This window comes from Mobula hypostoma, chromosome X1 (assembly GCF_963921235.1).
Source record: "Mobula hypostoma chromosome X1, sMobHyp1.1, whole genome shotgun sequence".
NCBI classification, from domain to species: Eukaryota; Metazoa; Chordata; class Chondrichthyes; order Myliobatiformes; family Myliobatidae; genus Mobula; species Mobula hypostoma.
In genome coordinates this window covers 37293571-37317171 of record NC_086128.1, presented here as the reverse complement: position 1 = coordinate 37317171, position 23601 = coordinate 37293571, and the positions used below count along the sequence as shown (strand labels likewise).

The following is a 23601-nucleotide window of genomic DNA, read 5'->3' as shown; positions in this document are numbered from 1 at the left end:
TTGGACAGACTGGGTGAGTGGGCAGATGCACGGCAGATACAGTTTAATGTGGATAAGTGTGAGGTTATCCACTTTGGTGGTAAGAACAGGAAGGCAGATTATTATCTAAATGGAGTCAAGTTAGGAAAAGAAGAAGCACAACGAGATCTAGGTGTTCTTGTACATCAGTCACTGAAAACAAGTATGCAAGTACAGCAGGCAGTGAAAAAAGCTAATGGCATGCTGGCCTTCATAACAAGGGGAATTGAGTATAAGAGCAATGAGGTCCTTCTGCAGCTGTACAGGGCCCTGGTGAGACCACACCTGGAGTACTGTGTGCAGTTTTGGTCTCCAAATTTGAGGAAGGACATTCTTGCTATTGAGGGAGTGCAGCATAGGTTCACAAGGTTAATTCCTGGGATGGCAGGACTGTCATATGTCGAAAGATTGGAGCGAGTGGGCTTGTATACACTGGAATTTAGAAGGCTGAGAGGGGATCTTATTGAAACATATAAGATTATTAAGGGATTGGACACGCTGCAGGCAGGAAGCATGTTCCCGCTGATGGGTGAGTCCAGAACCAGAGGCCACAGTTTAAGAATTAGGGGTAGGCCATTCAGAACGGAGTTGAGGAAAAACTTTTCCACCCAGAGAGTGGTGGATATATGGAATGCTCTGCCCCAGAAGGCAGTGGAGGCCAATTCTCTGGATGCTTTCGAGAAAGGGTTAGATAGAGCTCTTAATGATAGTGGAGTCAAGGAATATGGGGAGAAGGCAGGAACAGGGTACTGATAGTGGTTGATCAGCCATGATCACAGTGAATGGTGGTGCTGGCTCAAAGGGCCGAATGGCCTACTCCTGCACCTATTGTCTATTGTCTATTGAAAATCAATAGCTAGGGGAACTGGAGTAATAGGGCTGAGGATTGGGCAGTGATATACAACTAGATGCAATGTGTAGTGAGACGGTGAGGAAGGACAGGCAGATGATAGGGCAAAATTGCAGTCAGTGGGATGAGATGAAGTGCAACATAGGGGCAAAATCAAAAATGGTGATGAATACAGAAATGAAGGTGTTATATTTGAATACATGCAGTATACAGAATAAGGTAGGTTATCTTGTAGTGCAGTTAGAGATTGGGAGGTATGATTTTGAGGGCATCAACCTAGCTGAAAGAAGATCATAGTTGGTAACTTAATATCCAAGGATAAACGTATGAAAGAGACAGGTTGGTAGGCAGAGGGGGTGGGGTAACTCTGTTTGTGAAAAAATTAAATCAAATCCTTAGAAAGAGATGACATAGCATCAGATGTAGAATCCTTGTGGGTAGAGTTAAGAAACTGCAAGGGTATAAAGACCCTGATGGGAGTGATATACAGGCATGCAAACAGTAGCCAGAATGTGAGATATAATTGCAACAGGAGATAGAAAAGACAAGCAATAAGTGCAATGCCAAGATAGCCATGCAGGTAGATTGGGAAAATCAGGTTGGTGCTGGATCCCAAAAGAGGAAATTTGTAGAATGCCTATGAGATGGTTTCTTAGAACAGCTTGTGGTTGAGCCTAATAGGGGAAAGGCAATTCTGGATTGGGTGTTGTTCAATGATCCAGATTTGATTAGGGAGCTTAAGGTAAAGGAACCCTTAGGAGACAGTGATCATAATATGATAGAATTCACCTACAGTTTGAGAGGAAGAAGATAAAGCCAGATGCATCAGTATCGCAGTGGAGTAAAAGGAATTACCAAAGTGTGAGAGATGAGCTGGCCAGAGTTGATTGGATGGGGACACTAGCAGGGTTGATGGCAAAACAGCAATGGCTGCAGTTTTTGGGGCCAATTTGGAAGGTGCAGGGTAGATACATCCCAACGATGAAGAAATATTCTAAAGGGAGGATGAGTCAATTTGGCTGACAAGGGAAGTCAAATACTGCATAAAAAGAAGAGAGGACATATAATACAGCAAAAATTAGTGGGAGGGTAGAGGATTGGGGAGCTTTTAAAAACCAACAGAAGACACCTAAAATAGCCATAAGGAGAGAAAAGATTAAATATGAAGATAAGCTAGGAAATAGTATAAGTGATAATGCCAAAAGTTTTTTCAGATATATGAAGAGCAAAAGAGATGAGTGGATATTGGGCCACTGGAAAATGACACTGGAGAGGTAGTAATGGGGGACAAAGATATCACAGATGAACTTAATCAGCATTTTGCAACAGTCTTCACTGTGGAAGACACTAGCGGTATGCCAGAAATTTGAGAGTGTCAGGGAGCAGAAATGAGTGTTGTTGGTATTACTAAGGAGAAGATACTTGGAAAGCTGAAAGGTCTGAAGGTAGATAAGTCACCTGGACCAGATGGACTACATCCCAGGGTTCTGAAAGGAGTAGCTGAAGAGAATGTGGAGGCATTAGTAACGACCTTTCAAGGATCACTAGATTCTGGAATAGTTCCAAAGGACTGGAAAATTGCAGTTTTGGGGCCCTTGTCTAAGAGAAAAATGTGCTGGCATTGGTAAGAGTCCAGAGGAGGTTCATAAGAATGATTCCGGAAATGACATGGTTACATAAAGGGATAATTTGACGGCTCTGGGCCTGTACTCACTGGATTTTAGAAGAATGTGGGGGGTGAGGGTGGTGTCATTGAAACCTATCTAGATTGAGTGGATGTGGTGAGCATGTTTCCCTTTAGTGGGGGAAGTTAACGACCAGAGGGCACAGCCTCAGAATAGAGGGATATCCATTTAGAATGGTGATGAGAAGGAATTTCTGTAGCCAGGGTGTAGTGAATCTGTGGAATTCATTGCACAGACAGCTGTGAAGGCCAAGTCATTGAGTACATTTAAAGCGGAAGTTGATAGGTTCCTGATTAGTCAGATCCTCAAAGGTTACAGGAGGAGGCAGGAGAATCGGGTTAAGAGGGATAATAAATCAGTCATGACGGAATGGTGGAGCAGATTATATGGGCCAAATGACTTAATTCTGCTCCTATGTCTTATGGTCTAACGAACATTAAAAATAGGTTGTTCAATATTCAGTTATTTTAAAAGAATATATTGATTATGTGTGGGCACGTGGCCAAGTGGTTAAGGCATTGGACTAGTGACCTGAAGGTCGTGAGTTCGAGCCCCAGCCGAGGCAACGTGTTGTGTCCTTGAGCAAGGCACTTAATCACACATTGTTCAGCGACGACACTGGTGGCAAGCTGTATGGGTCCTAGTGCCCTTCCCTTGGACAACATTGGTGTCATGGGGAGGGGAGACTTGCAGCATGGGCAACTGCTGGTCTTCCATACAACCTTGCCCAGGCCTGTGCCCTGGAGAGTGAAGACTTTCCAGGCGCAGATCCATGGTCTCGCAAGACTAACAGATGCCCCTGATATTGATTATAAACCTTAAAATGGTCACCTGTGTTTGCATGTGTAACTGTATGTATATTAATAGAAAATCACAAACCTCTGTTCAAAATAAACAACTTTTATTTGTATGAGGTCTATAGAAGAAGGTCTGAAGGCACTTCACAAGAGTTTAAATGCAAAGACAATCAGACATCGAGTAACATGAGAAGTTATTAAGATCGATGACCATTAGCTTTTTTCAGAGAGATTTATATAGGTACTTAGAAATTCAATAACATTAAGTGGTGATTTTTGACATTATGAAGTTGAAATTGATTTTTCCCAGAATGGGAATGTTACACCCACCATTTCTAGGTCACTGGCAACAGTTAAGATGTTGCTAAGCCACTGAATTGTTGCTCTCCCCTCTCGCTGTGGTGATAGCTGTCTCTTGTTAGTGAGAAAGAGAGAGCCTGTGACCTGTCAAATCATCGGGTGAACAACAGTTTTTGTTGTACTGCAGATCGTGGTCTCTCTTTGCGGGCTGTGCTATAGCTTGGTAAATGGGGGCGGGAAGGGGGGAGGGTAGATGCTGTTTGTGCACGTGAGGGGGCAGAGGGGGGCTTTGGAGTTCTAACTTTTTTTTGTCATTCATTCTTTGGGTTTTTTTTCTGTTTTGTGGATGTCTGCAGAGAGTAAAAATTTCAGGTTGTATACTATATACATCCTCTGATATTAAATGGAACTATTGAGCACTCTAGAAATTCATATCATATTCCATTTGGGTAGCCTCCAACCTAATGGCAATGAACATCGATTCCTCTAACTTCCGGGGATTACTCCTCTCCTCTTCCCCCCCACTCTCTTTTTTTCCATTCCCCATTCTGGTTACCCTCTCTTCCAATTTCTTCTGCTCAGCTGCCCATCACCTCCCTCTGGTTCCCCTTCTCATTCCCCTTTCTTTGTCCTCTACTATCAGATTCCTTCTTTTTCAGCCCTTTACCTCTTCCACCTATCAGCTCCCAGCTTCTTACTTCATTCTCCCCCTCACCCACCCACCTTCCCCCTCACCTGGTTTCACCTATCACCTGCCAGATTTTACTCCTTCCCTCCACCCCATTCTTCTTATTCTGGTTTCGCCCCCGTCCTTTCCAGTTCTGATGAAAGGATCTCGGCCTGAAATGTTGACTGCTATTCCTCTCCATAGATGCTGCCTGACCTTCTGAGTTCCAACAGCAGTCCTGAGCACAAAACTCTGTAACGCCTTCACCAACATAAACGGATATAGCATAAAGTCACCAAAAGATAAATTTTATCTGCAAAAATGCAAACTATTTATATCTTAAGATATTAAGCTGGAGTATTAACATTAATAGCCCAATGGTAGTCAAGCCCTTCGAGCTGGGTACCTATGAATCTTTTTCAGATGGAAGTGTCCTAAAAGGGGAGAGGCAGAGGAAGTGAGGGGAAAAATTCCAGAGCTTAGACCCTTAACCATGAATGGTGGTGAGATTAACTTCAGAAATAACAAAGAAGTGGGGATTGCATAGCTGAGAGAGATTTTGGAGTTTACAGTTAGTTTTACTGCATTCACCAGAATTAGGTCCACCTGAGACTCAAGTCCCGTAATTGGACCATAACGACTAGTCCTATATTTTATTGCAACATGGTCTACAAATATAAAGGCAGCCAACAATGAGGGTATCAAAGCAAAATCACTGAGGGATACTTATATACTTATTCTGGGCATCACAATGGGCATTTGTTCCAATTTAGACTCTCTGCCATCTCGTTTTGTTCACCGAGAGTAAAAAGTACCCAACATTACAAGACAGTTGGGTCATAATTATGTCAACAGCCCACAGGGAAAGGCAGAACACATTCCTAATGGCTTTATGGTGCCTATAGCAATAGTTCTGGAGAAAATAATTTTGCCTCACAACTACTGTGAGTCTTATGCTCTTCAGATAGAGGGAAGAACTGCACGTCCTTTTCCCCAGTTTAATATCAAACCACCCACCAGCATGAATTTAATTTTGAAACATTTTGAAAACACACCTTAACCAGGTGCACATATTAGACGTGTACATTCATCTTTAACGTATTTTTAAGTATTGGCCAGGCTGGGAGAGGGATAGGCCCATGCTATGGCTGGTTCCCAGCACACTCCTTTGACAGACACATTATAGTCCAGTTGGGTAATATGGACACTAACATTATCTAAAAATCAAATATGAGAAGAAGTTAGCCATTCTGAAGTAATATTTAACACGCTTGTATTCCTTTCATAACACCTTAAGATATTATGTTAATGAATATATTATGTTAATGATCAGTCTGTCTCAAACCAAGCTAATGCACTTTTCCCCTGAGGGACATATGTGATCGCATCCACCTCCCCGCCTCCATTTCTCAGTTTCTGAAAATGAATCTCCAAGAAGTCTTTAAGCTGCTCTTCATCCAGTATATCTGGAATTCCAGTAAGCAGCACACTCTTTTTAGAAATAACTTCGTTTACCTGAGGATAGAACAGAAAATAACACAATGTGTAAGTTGTCCGGAGCACAGCAGGGAGTATAGCAGCAGTGTATAGCACAAAGCAGAAGCAAGTTAGGCAGTATTTTGAAGAGAAAGTAAAAGGTAGATAATGTAGTGGGTGGAAAGTAACTTGAACTGCTTATGGTGCTGTGACATTGCCAACATTGCCCCATTTGTACTGATTATGTTGCCCATTTTCTTTCTGGCTTGCTGAGCCAGCTTCAACTAGTACACTCTTTCATCCGTATGTTAATAGTCGATGAATGAACAAGATGAAAGAAAAAGGTGAAAAATATAGCACACATGTATTTGGACAGGATGCACATTTCCCTAACACTTTATGCATCCCTTTCCAGTCATCCTGGTGTTTTATAGACAATTAACTTTGAAATTGTAATCACAAGCGTAAAATTGGTAATATGAAACTTTCATGTAACAAGCTCCCATAACCAAATGATTATTCCTTACCAAAAAATTGAATGATAAAATAGAATTAGGAGATCAGAGATAATTTCCCTATTTTTCAAACAATGTCCTGGGATTTCCCCATTTTAAAATCTTGACCAAAAGACATTACAACAGTTGGAGTATTGTGAGCAGTTTTGGGGCTCTTATTTACGAAAAGATGTGCTGGCATTGGAGAGGGTACAGAGGAGGTTCACAAGAATGATCCCAGAAATGAAAGGATTAACGTATGAGAACTATTTGATGGCTCTGGGCCTGTACTTGCTGGAATTTAGAAGAATGTGGGGGTAGCTCATTGAAACATGTTGAATATTGAAAGGTCTAGACAGAGACAGAAAGGTCTAGGCCGGCTGGTGGCGCAGCGAGATCAGCGCCGGACTCCGGAGCGAAGGTTCCCGAGTTCGAATCCAGTCGGGCTGCTCCCGGACACGCTTTCCATCTGTGCTGGGTTGAGTGTCGAGCTCGCAACTCGGCCTCGTAAAAAAAAACTGCGCTGCGAGAAGGACGTGGGGGACCACTCACAGAATCTTTCCTCCAAGACAATCACTTGAAAAGTGGTCGCCGAGGCTCTGGCAGAGTATGGCACACACACAAAAAACAGGGCAGAGTGTATGTGGAGAGGTTGTTTCCTACAGTGGTGAGTCTAGGACCAGAGGGCACAGCCTCAGAATAGCGGGACACCCATTCAGAACAGAGATGAAGAGAGATTTCTTCAGCCAGAGAGTTGTGAATCTGGGGAATACATTGCCACATACAGCTGTGGAAGCAAAGTCATTGAGTATATTTAAAGCAGAGGCTGATAGGTTCTTGATTAGTCAGGGCGTCAAAGGTTACAGAAATGAGGCAGGAGAATGGGGTTGAGAGGGATAATAAATCAGCCTTGATGGAATGGCGGAGCAGACATGATGGGCTGAATGGCCTAATTCTGCTTCTTTGTTTTATGGTCTTATCACTGAGCAGGCAATCCTCATCAGATTATTGAGTTTAGCCTAGATTTCCAAACTCAAATTCCTGGTGTGGGATTTGAATCCAGAACCTTCTGACAGAGAAACGTAAGTGCCATTAGGTGAGCCAGAGCAATAGTGCAAACAGATTGAAGTGATAGAAAAGAAAGTATCAAATGCTGCCAATGTTAAAATGTGTGTTCGATCTTCCTATCAGTTGTTCCAACCATAGAGCTGATCAGTACCTCTACCTGCCAAATGGTCAATTCTACTATATAAACTTACAACCACAAACTCAATACACCCATCAGAAATATATCATGCATGCGTTTTCTTCTTGCTTTCCTATATGGTATAATTTTACATGATTTACAATCACCCTGATAAAATAAGAAGTAAATTCTATACCTTTATGTGCACAATTTCTCCGTTAATAAATGGTGAGACCCTTAAAATGGCTGTTTTGTCACATCCCCGAAATGTCACCCGATGAAACTCTGTATTTGTCAAATTCTCAGCAACTACAAAAAAAATTAAATGTATTAAACCGTTCGGTATCCAGGTAATGTCTTGCAAGTATTTCCGTGTCATTGCAATTACTTTGTTAACGTCTCCAATATCCTTCACTTGTTCCTTCCAACTTGCTCGCCACTCCCACCAGGGCAGCAAATTACCCAGAGGTCAGGCTGCTGGGTAATCTGGCAGCAAGGCACATGACAATAAAAGATGGTGGGGTGGGGGGAAATCACCAAATGTGTATCCCTTCCTGTGGCCAGAACACCCAACCTGCCTGACGTGCACTCTGTGTTTGCATACGTGAGTCTGATTCTGCAGGAAGAATTCATGCACTTCAATTTTGAAGACAGACGCAAGATTCAAGATCACAGTAGCACGCACAAAATACTGGAGGAACTCAGCAGGTAAGGTCGCATCTATGGAGGAGAATAAACAGTCGATGTTTCAGGCCGAGACCCTTCATCAGGACTGGAAAGGAAGGAGGAGGAAGCCACAATAAGAAGGTGGGGAGAGGGGGATGAAGTGAGAAGCTGGGAGGTGATAGGTGGAAAAGGTACAGGGCTGAAGAAGGAGGAATCTGATAGGAGAGGAGAGTGAGCTATGGGAGAAAGGGAAGGAGGAGGGGCACCAGAGGGAGGTGATAAGCAGGTGAGGAGAAGAGAAGGGGTAAGAGGGGAGCCAGAAGGGAAATGGAAAAAGAGAGAAGCTAGAGTGAGGAGAAATTACTGGAAGTTAAAGAAATCAATGTTCATGACGTCAGGTTAGAGGCTACCTGGACAGAATATGAGGTGTTGCTCCTCCAACCTGAGAGTGACCTCACTATGGTAGTAGAGGAGGCCTTGGACAGACATGTTGGAATGGGAATGGGTAGTAGAATTAAAATGGGTGGGCACCAGGATCTCTTACCTGGTCCTTTACCCTTTCCACCTATCACTCCCAGCTTCTCATTTCATTCCCCCTCCCCCACCCATCTACCCCCTCACCTGGCATCACGTATCACCTTCTAACTTGTACTCCCTCCCCACCTTCTCATTCTGGCTTCTTCTCCCTTTCTTTCCAGTCCTGATGAAGGTGCTTGATGGGAAACGTTGACTGTTTATTTATATCGCATTTTTGGCACGGTAGGATATTCCAACTGGCTTTACAAATGTAGTTCAGAGGAATACCTAATATAAACTAACATAACTGAGCTTAAATAAAACCTTCACAACTGCTTTTTGGACTGTTGTATGCAGTCTCAGCTCCTCACAAGACCAGTAGGCAAATGCGATTCTAAAAAAGTGAAGGCATTCTTGAGAGGGTGAAAAGCTGGAAACAATGTTGGCCAAAGATACTCGTGGGCTTTTTAAGACAGCACAGCACAAGAACATGCCTTTCAGCCGACAGCTTCTATGCTGACAATTTCAACTAATCCCACCTGCCTGCACACAGTCTATATCCCGCCACTCTCTGGCTGTCTGCATCTCGTAAGCACTGCTGTCACATCTGCTTCCTCCACTTCCATTGACAATGCATTCCAGGTACATATCACTCTCCGTGTAAAAAACTTGCCTTGTAAATCTCTTTTAAACTTTTCTCCCTCACCTTAAAACTATGTCCTCTAGTATTTGACATTCCCACCCTCGGAAAAAGACTATCTATCTTATCTATCCCTCTCATAATTCTGTATATTTCTATCAGGTCGCCAACTCCACCATGGATGGTTCCAAACCTGGCTGTGAAAGGAGGAGGATTGGGCATGGAGCTAGCAACCCCATCCCACAAAAACCCAGAGCTACAGAAATGCCAACAGAAGCTCCAAAGACCTCAACCCTGAAGGAGAAAGGGTCTTCATGTGGAAGACATATGAAGTCCTTTAGTGAAAGCGGTGATGGGCTTAAGAAGAACCAGAACCAGGTCATCCCTCAGCACGAAGCTCAGTAAAAATCTGTGAACAGTCATCAAGAAAAGATTAATAATATCAAGGATACAGGCATAGATTTTCAGAAAACATTACTTTTAATAACTTACCTCCACAATCAACAAATTTGATCACCACATTTCCAGAATCTTCCAAGAACTCAATATTGTCCACTTCTCCTCCATTGTTTTTGAATTTACTGAAATGGAGTTCTAACTTGTCCAGCAACTGGTCAGTTGGAAGAAACTTTGGGACATCTGAAATCAGCACTCTGTATTTGCAAACTTTGGTCTGAATCTGCAGGAAGAGTTCATAATTTTCAGTATCGATTTTCTTACTTCATGGAGACAGATGGCAGATTCAGCACAGGTCAGAGTCATTAACTGACCACATAAAACTCACGAGAGATTGCAACTTAATATCCATTCTATAGTGGCTGACAGGCTGGGATCCGGAATCACCACAGGATATATTATAGTAGCATCAATATATAGCAACTGAACCTTTGTTTGGCAGAGCCCAGCCCATTGTAGTGAACATGCAGCATCTACTCCACATGTTGACAAACAGCCCAACCCAGCCAACAGCAGTCTTTGTTGCCAGCATCTCCACACTCAAGTGTAACACACACACAAAATCCTGGAGGAACTCAGCAGGTCAGGCAGCAGCTATGGAGGGAAATAAACGGTCAATACTTCAGGCTTATTTCTGCTGCCTGACCTGCTGAGTTCCTTCAGGATTTTGTGGAAGCAATAGGTTCTGTAAATAATCAGCATTATACATGATGGAACTAAGTGGGCTACAGCTCTAACATATGAAATATATCTTCCAAGTATAGACTCCCTCAAACGACAGTATGACAGTAACTGGATAATTTCTTTTTGTGGTTTTAATTGGCAGCTAAAAATTGTGAAAGCACAGAGATAACTCCACTGCACTCTTTTGAAAAAGTAGCACTAAATCTTGAGTAGATGAGACCTCAGTTTAACAACTCATCCGTAAGACAATATCTCTGACTCTGGAGAGTTCCGAATGTGGCGCAGCGAAGGGCAGCGTAGATTTTTCCATTCATCTGTCCGGAGAGGAATCTACAACCCTCCCTTTTTGGAATTACTATCTGAATGACAGCTGAGGGCTCATTATAACTGACAGACCCAGGTGCCTTCAGTGTACTGATGAAAGCTGATCACACACCACTAGATGGTGCCAGCAAGATGTAGCTTTTAAATAAGGAAAGGGAGTGGGGCACCAACGGTTAACACTCGAAGGAAGTTGCAGGAGCTTGGGGGAAAAAGTAATTGCTGATTTTAATTGAAACAAATTTCAAGGGTATGTTTAGTGCAGCTGTGTTTCTAATCCTTAATATTCATTGTTGAAGTGCTTTCATGCCAACCATGGGATGAAATGAGGGCAGGCTCACCTATTAGGGCATAGCACTGGACAGAACATTGTACTCAACCAGATGCAGATAAATTGAAGAGTATTATGGCAGCATAGCAAAGGACACTACCTTACACTTGTGCCCTTCTTTACGGCCAATGTACACATGCAAGATACAAGTAACCAAACTACTTAACTGGCTCTGATATATGATATTGATCCCAACTTATAACCAGAAAACAGAAGGCAAAATTATTGGGACAAGGACCAATAATGGGAAAGGTTCTGTTGGTGAGAATAGGCTCCGGTTTCACTGGGAGGATGATCTGCAGGCAACAATCAGACTTACTTCAATTTCTTCCACTGTCGGCAGCTTCACTGAGTGAGCTTCTATATTAATTGAACACTCTCCAAGTTCAATCTTGTGATATCCCATCTCCAATATCTTGCTAGCAACTGTAATAATAATTTAAAAAACAATTTTAAAGACTCATAAAATGTAAGTTTGATGCTTCTGGTTGTAGTTATAGGTACTTCCAGGTAATACAATGAAAACCACAATGGGTAGAAAGTGTTTCCTGGTCACTTGCAGGAAATGTGAAACATAGTCTGTGCATTTAATCTGTTTCAGAGTTACAGTTAGATCAACTTCAACAAAAAAAAATCTCAAACAGCCACTACAGAAAGCTGTGTTTATTGCAACTGAATTTCTAACCCTTAATATAGTATAACTTTATTAATTTGCCATTTTCAGGACTTTGTCAGTGCTGGGCCTGCAAATCATCTGGCCTGTCAGATGTTATTTTATCCATACATTTCAAATTTGCTTTTTGTCAGAGGTTACACAGCCATACTCCATCTTATTGGTAAGTTTAAAGAGAGTGCAGGATTGGGGGACTAGTAACTTTAAAAGGAGTGCTGGAATGGGAGTCCTGGCAAGTGTTTGGAAAGTATGCAATCGTCACTTAGTGTGCCAGATGGTGAATAAGAAGTTCTACTAGATTACAGATTCATTCTGTCATATTGGTTAATAGAATTCAGGATCACTACCTATCCTCAATATTCATAAGCTTTACCATCACCAAATCCTCCAACACAGCATCCTGGGGGCAGTCATCACTCACTGCGGGATTCCCAGCACAATCCTACCTGACTTGATTTGATGCAAACAACACATTTCACTGGATGTTTCAATATACGTGGGACAAATAAAGCTAATCTTTAAGCTAATGTTAAAGCAGAAACCCAACGTGTAAATATTGTAACTGCGAGAGGAAGGCTGAGTATCCTGTGGTAAATAACTCACCTCCTGACATCTCCGAGTCTTTCCACCAACCACATGTCAGGAGCGTAATGTGATACTTTCCAATTCTCTGACAGCTGCATCTCATTCAACACCCAGTAAGCTTGACCCCATCCAGGGGAAAGCAGCCTGCTTAATAAGTACCATATGCACTACCCAAAACAGTAGCTGTAGTTCATCTTATTGACAAAATGCACTCTTGTTATTTGGCTCATTACTCACCCAGCAGCTCCAGCAGCAGATTGCAAGCATGTGACCTCTACCACCAGGACAGACAAAGGACCTGCTGCGAGGAAACACCGCAAACTGAAGATCCTCCTCCAAGTCGAACAGAATCCTGACTTGGAAGCATATTGCCGATCGTTCATTCGTCATTAACATAAATGCTTCTACTCCTTTCCTACCTTCATCAGAAGGATTGTAGCTGTTTAAGACGATGGTTCAGCACCAACTTGTCAAGGGCAACAAGGAATGGGCAACAAATTTTGGTCTTGCCAGAAATGTCTACATCATAAGATGTTAACGTTGAGTAAATGCCCTGAGATCAGGATCTTTTGTATTTGATTTAGCAATGCATTTACAATGTTTCTCTGGGACAGTTACAGGCAGAATGTAAACAGTCTTCTCCATACTGGGAACAAAATGAGTGTAACAATGAGCTAACTCCACATTCAGTGTTTAACACTTTAACCTTGCTCACCAGAATCTGGATTGAATTGGCGCTGGTAGTGATTGTTATAATTCATCCCGTTACCCTAAACTTACTGATGAGGAGAAGTATCCTACCTTTGACATCATCAAAAGTGATCAGGGCACATCCCACTTTGATTGGATATTGTATCTTTGGCTTGACATCAAATTTTACTTCCTGTTTAATCTTTTCTGTTTCTTGGCCAGCAAAAACCCATTTTTTCTCAGGCATACATGAAGAAACCTATAGAAAGCCCAAATTTGAATGTGATTAACATGGAAAACAAGAGTGTAGCACTTATGTAAATGTATCTTTTCATTAATACATTGACAGGAGATTATTAAGACATACAGCCCAATATTAGAGGCTGTGATTGGCCAGATTGTTCTTAATGAGACATCTGTGCAAAGTATTATCTGCAAGCAACGTTCCCTCTAATCTTTTTTTACAGTTGCATGAACTAACCATTGCTCTGAGCAGGAAATGTTTACAGGCCTGAAAACTGTACAACTCTACTTTGAAAATTTAGAATGAAAATGGAAAAATCATATACTTTTGGTTTTATTCATTAATTGAAGGGTATAATGAAATAGAAAGAAAATCACATTTCGTAAATGTTCTCTAGCTCCAATTCCACTTGCATGGCAACAAAGACTATGTGCACGGGAACATTTCGGTTACCGCGTGGCTGAGTACCCATACAGCTTAGAGGGAACAGTATCCACAAGGAAAGTCCAATTATGTAAGACAATTATTCAATGTATGCATGGAGAGTACTAGAAATCATTGAGAGAGAATCTCCTGGGAGAATTTCTTCTCTCCAAACTACTTCAATGTAACTCCAGACGTCTCGCACACGCCATTGGTTTCCTCTGACCTTCAAATTGTTGCTTCTTATTTTTGCTCATACCACTACCCACCATGATCCCAGGTCACAATTCATGGGCACCTGCCAGTGCAGGTCATCACCAAGATAGTTGTCTTATGTGATTAGTCGATCCTGACCATTGCGCAGAGACAACTTTTCTCTATGACTTTTGGTCAACTAACAGAACTCTGTTTCTGTCTTACCTTGACCTGCCTCTCCAACATTGTTTTCTGCTCTCTGAGTTTTGTTAACTTCTCCTTTACTGTATTCTGCTGCTTGATAACATTCTCAATTTTTTTCTCCTCTTCATTCAATTTCTCCTGCCGAAGAGCAAACATAGATCAATAAAAGTACTGAATTCTATGAGGTAGTTTTAGTGAGTTCAGAGTACAGACTTCCTTCTTTGATGAAGCATATTCTAGAGCTGCATACAGCAGAGAGCACCATACATACCAATCTGTTCCTGTAATTTATGACAACTGAGCATTTTCATTCTGCCAAAAGTAACAAGCAGAGGTGACCAGAAAGTAATTCCAGAAAATCTCAGTCCTAATCTGAGAAACAGCTTCAGTGAAGGTGCTCCCCTTGTAAGAACAGCCACTGAACTGCATAAAAAGTAAGTTTATTTGTTTGTTTATTCATTCGTTCATCATTTTATTTATTTATTTGTTTGTATGTATGCTTATTTTGAGATACAGCACGGTAACAGGCCCTTCTGGCCCAACAAGCCCACGCCACACAATTACACCCATGTGACCAATTAGCCTACTAACCCTTACGTCTTTGGAATGTGGGAGGAAACTGGAGCACCCAGAGGAAACCCATGTGGACATGGGGAGAATGTACAAACTTCTTACACAGCAGCGGAATCGAACCTGGGTTGCTGGCACTGTTACAGTAACTGCTGAGCTACCGTGCTACCTATTAATTAATGGGTCACCAATCTACAACCTAATAAATTAACCATGCTTTTTGGAATTATTCCTCAAAATATCCATGGTATTTCTGTGTCTGACCAACATGTTGTTGCATTTGTTACATTGATAGCTAGGAGGGCCATTTTGTTGAAGTGGAAGGATACATCAGCTCCCACTTTGTCACAATGGTTCTCTCAAGTGATGCTATGTCTTAGTTTGGAGAAAATTAGAAGTCGAACCTTTGAACCTTTATTTAATTTTGAGAAAAGATGGGGCTCATTTGCTCGTTATTATCATTTGAGCTAATTGATAGATTTTTTCCACGATCTAATTGTAAATTTTTTGGTATATTTTCTTTTCTTGCTGGAGGTTTGATGTTTAGATTTAGAAGCTTTTTGTATGACGCATGGCTCCGGGGTTGTACGCCTAATGGGTTCTTTTTTTTCTCACTTTTTCTGCTTAGTAGGTTTTTTTTGTTATCACAAATTTTTTTTTTCAATCTTTAAGATAATATCTTTTTTGAGACATTGTAAGTGTTGTTACTTCAATGTACTCATGTTATTTCTTTTGTATAATATAACAATAAAAAGATTTGAAAAGAATGGGTCACCATTTAATTTCTCTTTTAAGCACATGTTGACTTCCTGCCAATGTTAGATGTATTTAACATACATACTTACAGTACAAATAAACAAAAATAACAGGCCAAGAAAGTAAACCACTCACCTGTCAAGCCTGCCTTAAAATCAGGAGGAATGTGCTTTGTGTGTAGACAACTCTTCTTCATTTCTCCAAACCGTCGCACAGTTTAGAGCACTGCTATTAAATCTACATTCATTGCAACCACTTCCCCCAAATCAAACATTATTCCATACATTTGATAAAAACTAAGCCTCTCAAATGAAGCCAGTCACAACAATCCTACATTGGTCACTTGTTAATCCACTTACAGAGTAAGACAGGATCAGCAGCCTGAGCAGTAATAGGTACACAGAGCTGGCACACTCGTACCGTACCATGTCTCTGCAGTCATCCTGATGAAGTATTAACCTAATTTAATATAAAGCAAAAATAAGATGGTTCTTCCAAAAGCATAGAGATCAAAGATGAAAGTCTGGGTATGACTCAGTGGAAGCAAAGGTAGACAGGTATCTGGGGAGATGTAAACAGGAGAACAAGAATGGAACCTAAAGAACTATAACAGAATCTTCTTGCTGTTTAATCCACAATTTCTGCTTGTCCTGATTATTAAACCACCTTGTTCAAATACCAGATTTACAAGCACCATGCACAAAGTGGATAAACTATTGCTTCATATTAAGTGTTATTAAGTTGGTCATAAATAAAAATAAATATAAACTATAAAAATGTCAACCTGCATGTTCGGGTCCTGAATTGTAGTTCCAAATTTGTTAGCCTCAGAGTTTTGTTGGTACGTTTGAATCTGGGCATTGTATTTTGCTGTCAGGTCTTCAAGTTCAAATTTTGCTTGAAACAAGTCATCCTTGTCCTTTGACATCAAATTATAACGGCCCTGGTAGAATATAAAATAGTTTTTTAATTAAAGAACCACTTTTGCTGTCCAAGTGAATTCCAAAATTGCAAATACAGTGGATTCTGGTTAATTGGGCCATTGGCTAATTATGACAGCCACTTATTTGGGACAACTGTAAAAGAACAAAAACTAATTGAGAAAATAGCCAGAAATCACTTCATTTATTTGGGACAATATGATGCTTAACTGGGTCAGGGGACTGTTGCCAAACAGTTTCAACTGGCACCAGTGGCAAGCAATTATGTGGCCATTAGACACTACGCCGTGCTTGGAGCAAGCAGTTTTTAAATAGCCTCAGTTGCCTGTATTTATGTTCAAAAAGCAGTGATTTTTGTCACTGATAGTTGGCTAGAAATAAGCAGTAAGTCAATTCAGAACTGTTTTGCTCACTGCGGTTTCAAGCATTCAGGCTTAGAGATGTCAGAAACAGCCGGGAGTAAAAATGTCACTACTTCGAAAAGTTAGGGACTACAAAGAATTTGAAGTTATCGACAATCAGCTTGACTGTTACAATTAAAATGAAGATTTGGAGGCTGCATTGTATGATGGCAGTTCATTATCCGCACCAGGTGTCTGCGCTAATTTTGTTCATTTATAGTCCATCAAAAGAGCATAGCAGCGTACACTGGATGAATTCATCCACTAGTAACTATTAGGAACTAGTGCACAGTTTTATAGTACTGTAGTAGCATTGGTAATGTTCTAATTTGTTCTGTATTTAATTTAAATACATAATTTGTGACTCAGTTAAATGGTAGTTTGTTTTTTTCATACCTTTTCAATTATCTCCATGAATCTTCGGCTAACTGGGGCAGTCACTTAATTGGACCAAAAATGTGTTCCAATTAACTGGAATCCACTGGATTTAGGAAAGGTGGCAAGGACCTGCCATTCTTCCAATCATATTTTTTCATCTGTCATAGCATCATATCTAATACATACAACTGTTGTGGAAGACTTTTCTGACAACCTGACTCTCTGAGATAATTTTGATTGAGTTTCAGCATATTAAAAATAGACTTTAAACTCCTTCCTTGCTACTTTGATCAACTCTGTCAGAGTCTATAAGGGGCAAGAAAATTGCTTCTCATATTGTGTAATATAATGTACTTGTGTACAGTAGACTGCTCCTGTTCTCCTTGTGGAAGGAGAACAGGAGCAGTCTACTGTACACAAGTACCACTCCTGCCATTTGATAAGATCATTTAATGTGTCGCTGTCTCCTTCTTGCTTGATTTTGTTAGACTTTGTAGTCTCTCCACTTTGCACTCATTTATATTCAACAAATGAGCAGTGCTCTGGGACAGAGAATTCCAGAGATTCATAACAGTTTCCCAATCTCAGTTCTGTCTCGCCAATTCCTCAATCTGAGACTGTGACAACTACCAGCTCTAGGTTCTTCAGTCAAGAGAAGCTCTCTCTCAGCTTCCACCCTGCAATCATTCAAGAACTTTATCCATTCCACTGTGATCACCACTCATACTTCTAAGCTCTCAACTCCTTTGTCCTTCATCTTTCCTCTCCTTACTCATATTTTTCTAAACCACAAGAGATTCAGCAGATGCTGGAAATCCAGAGCAACACACACAAAGTGCTGGAGGAACTCAGCAGGTCGGGCACCGTCTATGGAAATGAATAAACAGTCGACGTTTCAGGCCGAGATCATCAGGTTCTAATGAAGGGTCTCGGCCCGAAACGTCAACCGTATTCTTTTCCATAGATGCTACCTGACCTGCTGAGGTCCTCAGCATTTTGTGTGTGCTGCTCATATTTTTCTAGCTTTCAGTAAAGGACAGTATGCCATGTCACTTCCTAAATGTTTGCTGTACTGCACAGTAACTTTCTGAAACTCGCAATAATTATTATATGCATCTGGGAATGTACATTTGTAGTTTCACTGGAAATACTGGAAAAAAAAAGAGATTTTCTCAAACGGATTTACAGTGCCCTGAATTCATATTCATGGTAATTAAAAAATACCCCAGCATTCTGACCTTGCACTTTTCTATTTCCTGTTTCAGTATTTGCAGCTGTGAGGCTTCATTCATGGCCTGGTTCTGTGGATTGACAGGCAAGCCCTGTGAAAAGGAAGCAACATGTGAATAAGGAGCATACTTGTAGCGTATTTTCTTACTAAACACAGTTTGATATAGTTATAAGTAGTATTCTCAGCTCTGCTTCAGACGTTTGTAACTTCAAGACTCGCTGATGATTTCAGAAGTCTCTACACAATCCTGAGGAAATGGTTGTTATGTTGCCAACAAATTGTCTTTTGCAGTGATTTGCACTGAAGCCCCTGTCCACAGCTACAATGTAACAAATCCCAACACACAATATAAAACCAACCACATCCAGATTCAAAAGGTAATTTCCTTCTTTGCCAAGAAAATTTAAAAAACTGCGTCTTTGTAAGTTATTTTATGCTTTTTAAATTAAATGCTTCCAAGTAAAGTTTAACTGGATGAAATCACAAAGCCACCGACAAACCTATGTGCCTTCTGTTTTAAGGCTGTATTCCAACTAATCTAAATACAAAAAAAAACAATATAAAATGTGGCAAAATACCTACTTAAAATCATGGAATTTTAACAAAGAAGGTACTTCATCCAAACAAGTTAGAATTTTCCTGATGTCTTAGTCAAGACTCCTGTCTCAGCTAATATCATCTTAATATCCAGTATATCAATTCTTTGTGGCTTGTGGAAGCTCATTGTAATTTTTTGTTTGTATTTTTGGGGAGCATTTCTAATTACTGTTGAGAAGATAATGACGAGCCATGTTTCAATAGGTACATTTAATGTCAGAGAAATGTATACAATATACATCTTGAAATTCTTTTTCTTCGCAAACATCCACGAAAACAGAGCAGTGCCCCAAAGAATGAATGACATTTAAATGTTAGAACCCCAAAGACATCCCCCCACCCCGCCGGCTCGCCCTGCCATGCACAAGCAGCAGCAAAGCAACGATCCACCTCCCCCACCAGCATGAACCATGGCAGTACCTCAAATGAAGATACCTAATAAAACTATTTAGTAGTTATTTCCAGGATTTGGTGACAATGGAATGATACCATTACCAATAGTAGCAACAATGGAAAGTTACAGTATGTGGTTTAAATATGATTTGTACTCCATGTGGTTTGAAAGTTGCCAGTGAATTTGGTAAAACCGTTTTAAAATTATAGATTCGATCAGGGAGATAAAATAAAACATTACTTCTGAGCAAAAGGCAAAACTTTCAAATAAGAACAAGGCCATTTGGGGAGCATTTTTGCTTCTCTCCTTAGGCACTGTGTCATCCTAACTTGAAGCGTGGGGAACTAACCTGTCCACCAGCATACACACACTCCACTGATTTTTAAAAAAAAGGACATTATGTATTTGTGCTCCAGAAAAGGGTTGTATTCAGTAGAGTACAAGATCTATTTAAACACTGGAGACAGTAATTTGTGAAATCACTCAGCTGATTCCTGGAAAGAAGGATTTATCCTTTGAGGCAAGAGAGAGTAATAATGTTCTATACTCCCCAGAGTTCAGTAGAATGTGATATGGCTCATTCGGGGTACTGAGGGTGATTGACAGAGTTGATGCCATTTATTTGTGCTGGAGTTTAGAACCAGGGGCAAGGTTCAATAGTAAGTGTCTAGAAACTTCATTCTATAAGGAACTTCTTTACACAGCAGATTATAAACCTTTGGCATTCTCCACCATTGATGCACAGCAGTTGAGTAAATTCAAGTCTGAGATTGATAGATTTTTAAGAGGAATGCAGATCAAAATATACAGTGATCAGGTAGGATAGCAGGCTTGAGGTAAGGAATGATGGAGCAGGCTTGCAGGGCTGCATTGCTTCCACTTAATTATATTTCATGTAATTGATTCATATATAAACTGGTTCAAAGAATGGACTCACCCATTTATTTTTAGAGAATTCCATGGTGTAATTTCCAAAGCTTCAAGATTGTAAACCTGTCACAAAGATGTGAAGTTTTGCGTTAAATTTCACAAGGAAATAATCAATATGCTGATGCACATGTGGCTAAGGGAAGTGAAGCAGCACAGAAATTGAAGTCTTGCTGGGGGAAAGAGAGCGCAGTGATCAGGGCAGGCCTCCCTGTGGTTAACTGGAGCACAGCAAATTTCACCAAGTGAGCCTGAAGCCAAACCATTGTGATCTCCAAATTCAGATCGTGTAGTATTTTAGTTTTACAGTATGTGATTGCATAAAAAAAGAAAAACTCTTTGTACCCTAGACATATAATCAGTGATCTTCAACTCGAATCCAGGTAATCCAATTATTTTCTTTTGATGGTGATCTGAAATTCGCTGATTTTCAGTCTGGAGGCAAGATCATTCTCATTTGAGTGAAACATTTACAACTTCCTTCACTCACGGGATGTGGTCCTTTTAAACGTTCTGACCCAAAGTGCCGTGGTTGGTCACTAGCTATTTATATTCATTGAAATTCCTATCCCATCCTAGCCTGGTCAGCATGGTCTCAGTGGGACAAAATGCCTGTTTCAATGCAGCCCCTTTCGGTAACCCTATCACTCTGGCGCAGAGTGGGAAAGGGTGGATCAGTCTAAAAGTTCAATCATTACTTAATGCAACAGTGGTATATGGTGCATGCAGCGACCCTCAGACCCTACTGGAGTGAGTGAATGATGCTAGGTCGCCGACAGCATACGTATCTAGATGAGCATTTGAATCATTTAGGTTAGAAACCAAGTGCTTGGAGTTGGAATTCATACGGAAAAATTTGCGCTGGTCGGCTCGGACTAGTCGGGCCGAATGGCCTATATCCCTGTTGAATTACTCTAATAGATATTTTATGTTCGCACTAACATTTTAACAATATAACCAAAGGAAAACACATACTAAAGATTGTTTACACATTCATGAAAAGCAAGTTACATCTTATTTTCCAAAGAGCGACAGCACTTTCACTTTCGATTTTTCATATACTCTGCTCGTTGTTCTTTCCCACAAAATAAAAATTGCCAAATTGATGCAGTATACAAGATCCCCGGCATGTGAAATTTAAAACCTTCATTTTCTTTTTCCATGACGAGTTGTGAACTGGAGTTCTGTCCCATTCGCCCCTGTATTTGTTTTTCCGCGTGGATCTGGCGTTCCTACCCGGTGAAGCACTAAAGGAAATCGGCAATGGTACAACTTGTTCGACACTTCGTGAATTAAAGTGGATGGAAAACTCGAGGACTTACGCTGAAAACAACCTTCGGTAAATGAGAGCAGCAGGCAAACTCCGCGGAAGTTCGGGAAAGTGAAACTAACCAACAAACCCTTGGGTGTTGCAACTGTGACTCGACCGTATCACAAAAGACAAGGCAGGCGCACTACGCAGCCCAGAAGCGCAACGTTTGGTCCAAGGATTCGGGGCTCCAGTTCCAACTCCCCTTCACCGCCCTGCAACAGTGGTTGACTGGTTTTGGTCAAAATTGTTCAAGCCTTACTCTGCCGACTGTTGTAGATTTTGTCCTAAACCTGTGGATGGCGATTGGTATAAGATGGATTTCCTGGTATCTGCCAAGCTTCTGGGCTGAGACATTACTGGCAATTTTTTCATTGTTTGCCAATATTGCTTTCTATTGGTAATCAATCATTCCGGAAACCAAATGATTATAAAACCACTGAAGGGCCCACTTCTACTGGTTTATTCACATAAATTCTATAGTTTAGGTACTCTAGGAGCGGAAGAACTAATCAGGTGCTATTTCCCACCAGTTCTCCCTGTGCTCCATTATTTAGATGAACCCAATCCCCCTCATCAGAATGAGGAGCAAGTGCCCAGCAAACCAGACTCTGTACTCCTGGCTGGGAATTTTTATTTAATCTGTGAAATTAAATCATTTAATATAATCTCATATATTAAAATCTCATGGCATTCAGGACAGTTTTGATTGAATAGAAACATAGAAAATAGGTGCAGGAGTAGGCCATTCGGCCCTTCGAGCCTGCACCACCATTCAGTATGATCATGGCTGATCATCTAACTCAGAACCCTGTACCTGCTTTCTCTCCATACCCCCTGATCCCTTTAGCCACAAGTGCCTATCTAACTCCCTCTTAAATATAGCCAATGAGCTGGCCTCAACTGTTTCCTGTGGCAGAGAATTCCACAGACTCACCACTCTCTGTGTGAAGAAGTTTTTCCTCATCTCGGTCCTAAAAGGCTTCCCCTTTATCCTCAAACTGTGACCCCTTGTTCTGGACTTCCCCAACATCGGGAACAATCTTCCTGCATCTAGCCTGTCCAATCCCTTTAGAATGTTTTGCATCCCATCAGTATAAACTGAATATTTTTTAAATCTTGAAGGTATTGACTATGCTTCTACACCTGTCAACGGGCACATTTCAGCCAAATTCACACATGCATATATATTTGCACGTGGCCAAGTGGTTAAGGCATTTGACTAGCAATCTGAAGGTCGTGAGTTCAAGCTCCAGCCGAGGCAGCGTGTTGTGTCCTTGAGCAAGGTACTTAATTACACACTGCTTTGCGATGACACTGGTGCCAAGCTGTATGGATCCTAATGCCCTTCCCTTGGACAACATTGGTGTTGTGGAGAGGGGAGACTTGCAGCATGGGCAACTTGCCTGTCTCCCATACAACCTTGCCCAGGCCTGTGCCCTGGAGAGTGAAGACTTTCCAGGCGCAGATCCATGGTCTTGCAAGACTAACGGATGCCTTTACTTTATATATTTGCTGTTTGTCTTCTTTTGCACATTGGTTGTTTGACAGTCTTTGTTTATGTACAGTTTTCTCAAATTCTATTGTATTTCTTTTTTCCTATAAATGCCTGCAAGAAAATGAAACTCAATATAGTATATGGTAATATTTACGTACTTTTGATAATAAAATTTACTTTGAACTTTGAACACAGCTGGGGATTTACACCCAGTGGCCACTTTATTAGATATAGCTGCTTGTTAATGCAAGTATCTACTCAGCCAATCATGTGGCAGCAACTCAATGCATAACAGCATGCAGACATGGTCAAGAGCTTCGGTTGATGTTCAGACCAAACATCAGAATGTGGAAGAAATGTGATCCAAGTGACTTGCTGTGGAATGATTGTTGGTGCCAGATGGGGTGGTTCAAGTATCTCAGATACTGCTGATCTCTTGAGATTTTCATGCGCAGCAGTCTCTAGAGTTTACAGAGAATGGTGCAAAAAACAAAAAGC

At 41.0% G+C, this 23601-nt stretch overlaps 1 protein-coding gene across 2 annotated transcripts; it reads right to left on the bottom strand.

Annotated features, from left to right (window-relative positions):
• Positions 1-3437: 3437 nt before the first annotated feature.
• ifi35 (interferon-induced protein 35) lies at positions 3438-21719 on the bottom strand. Of its 2 annotated transcripts, none has more exons than XM_063037203.1 (10): positions 21619-21719; positions 20307-20362; positions 18386-18469; positions 16212-16370; positions 14123-14239; positions 13147-13294; positions 11407-11513; positions 9788-9974; positions 7670-7782; positions 3438-5832 (listed from the first exon to the last, which is right to left on the bottom strand). In XM_063037203.1, exons 2-10 carry the CDS (start codon positions 20328-20330, stop codon positions 5647-5649), a joined length of 1125 nt encoding a protein of 374 aa, XP_062893273.1. In that variant the 5' UTR covers positions 20331-20362; positions 21619-21719; the 3' UTR covers positions 3438-5646. The 2 variants fall into 2 exon arrangements, with proteins under 2 accessions (XP_062893273.1, XP_062893274.1); XM_063037204.1 differs by lacking the exon at positions 21619-21719 and adding an exon at positions 21441-21533.
• Between the last annotated feature and the right edge of the window lie 1882 nt (positions 21720-23601).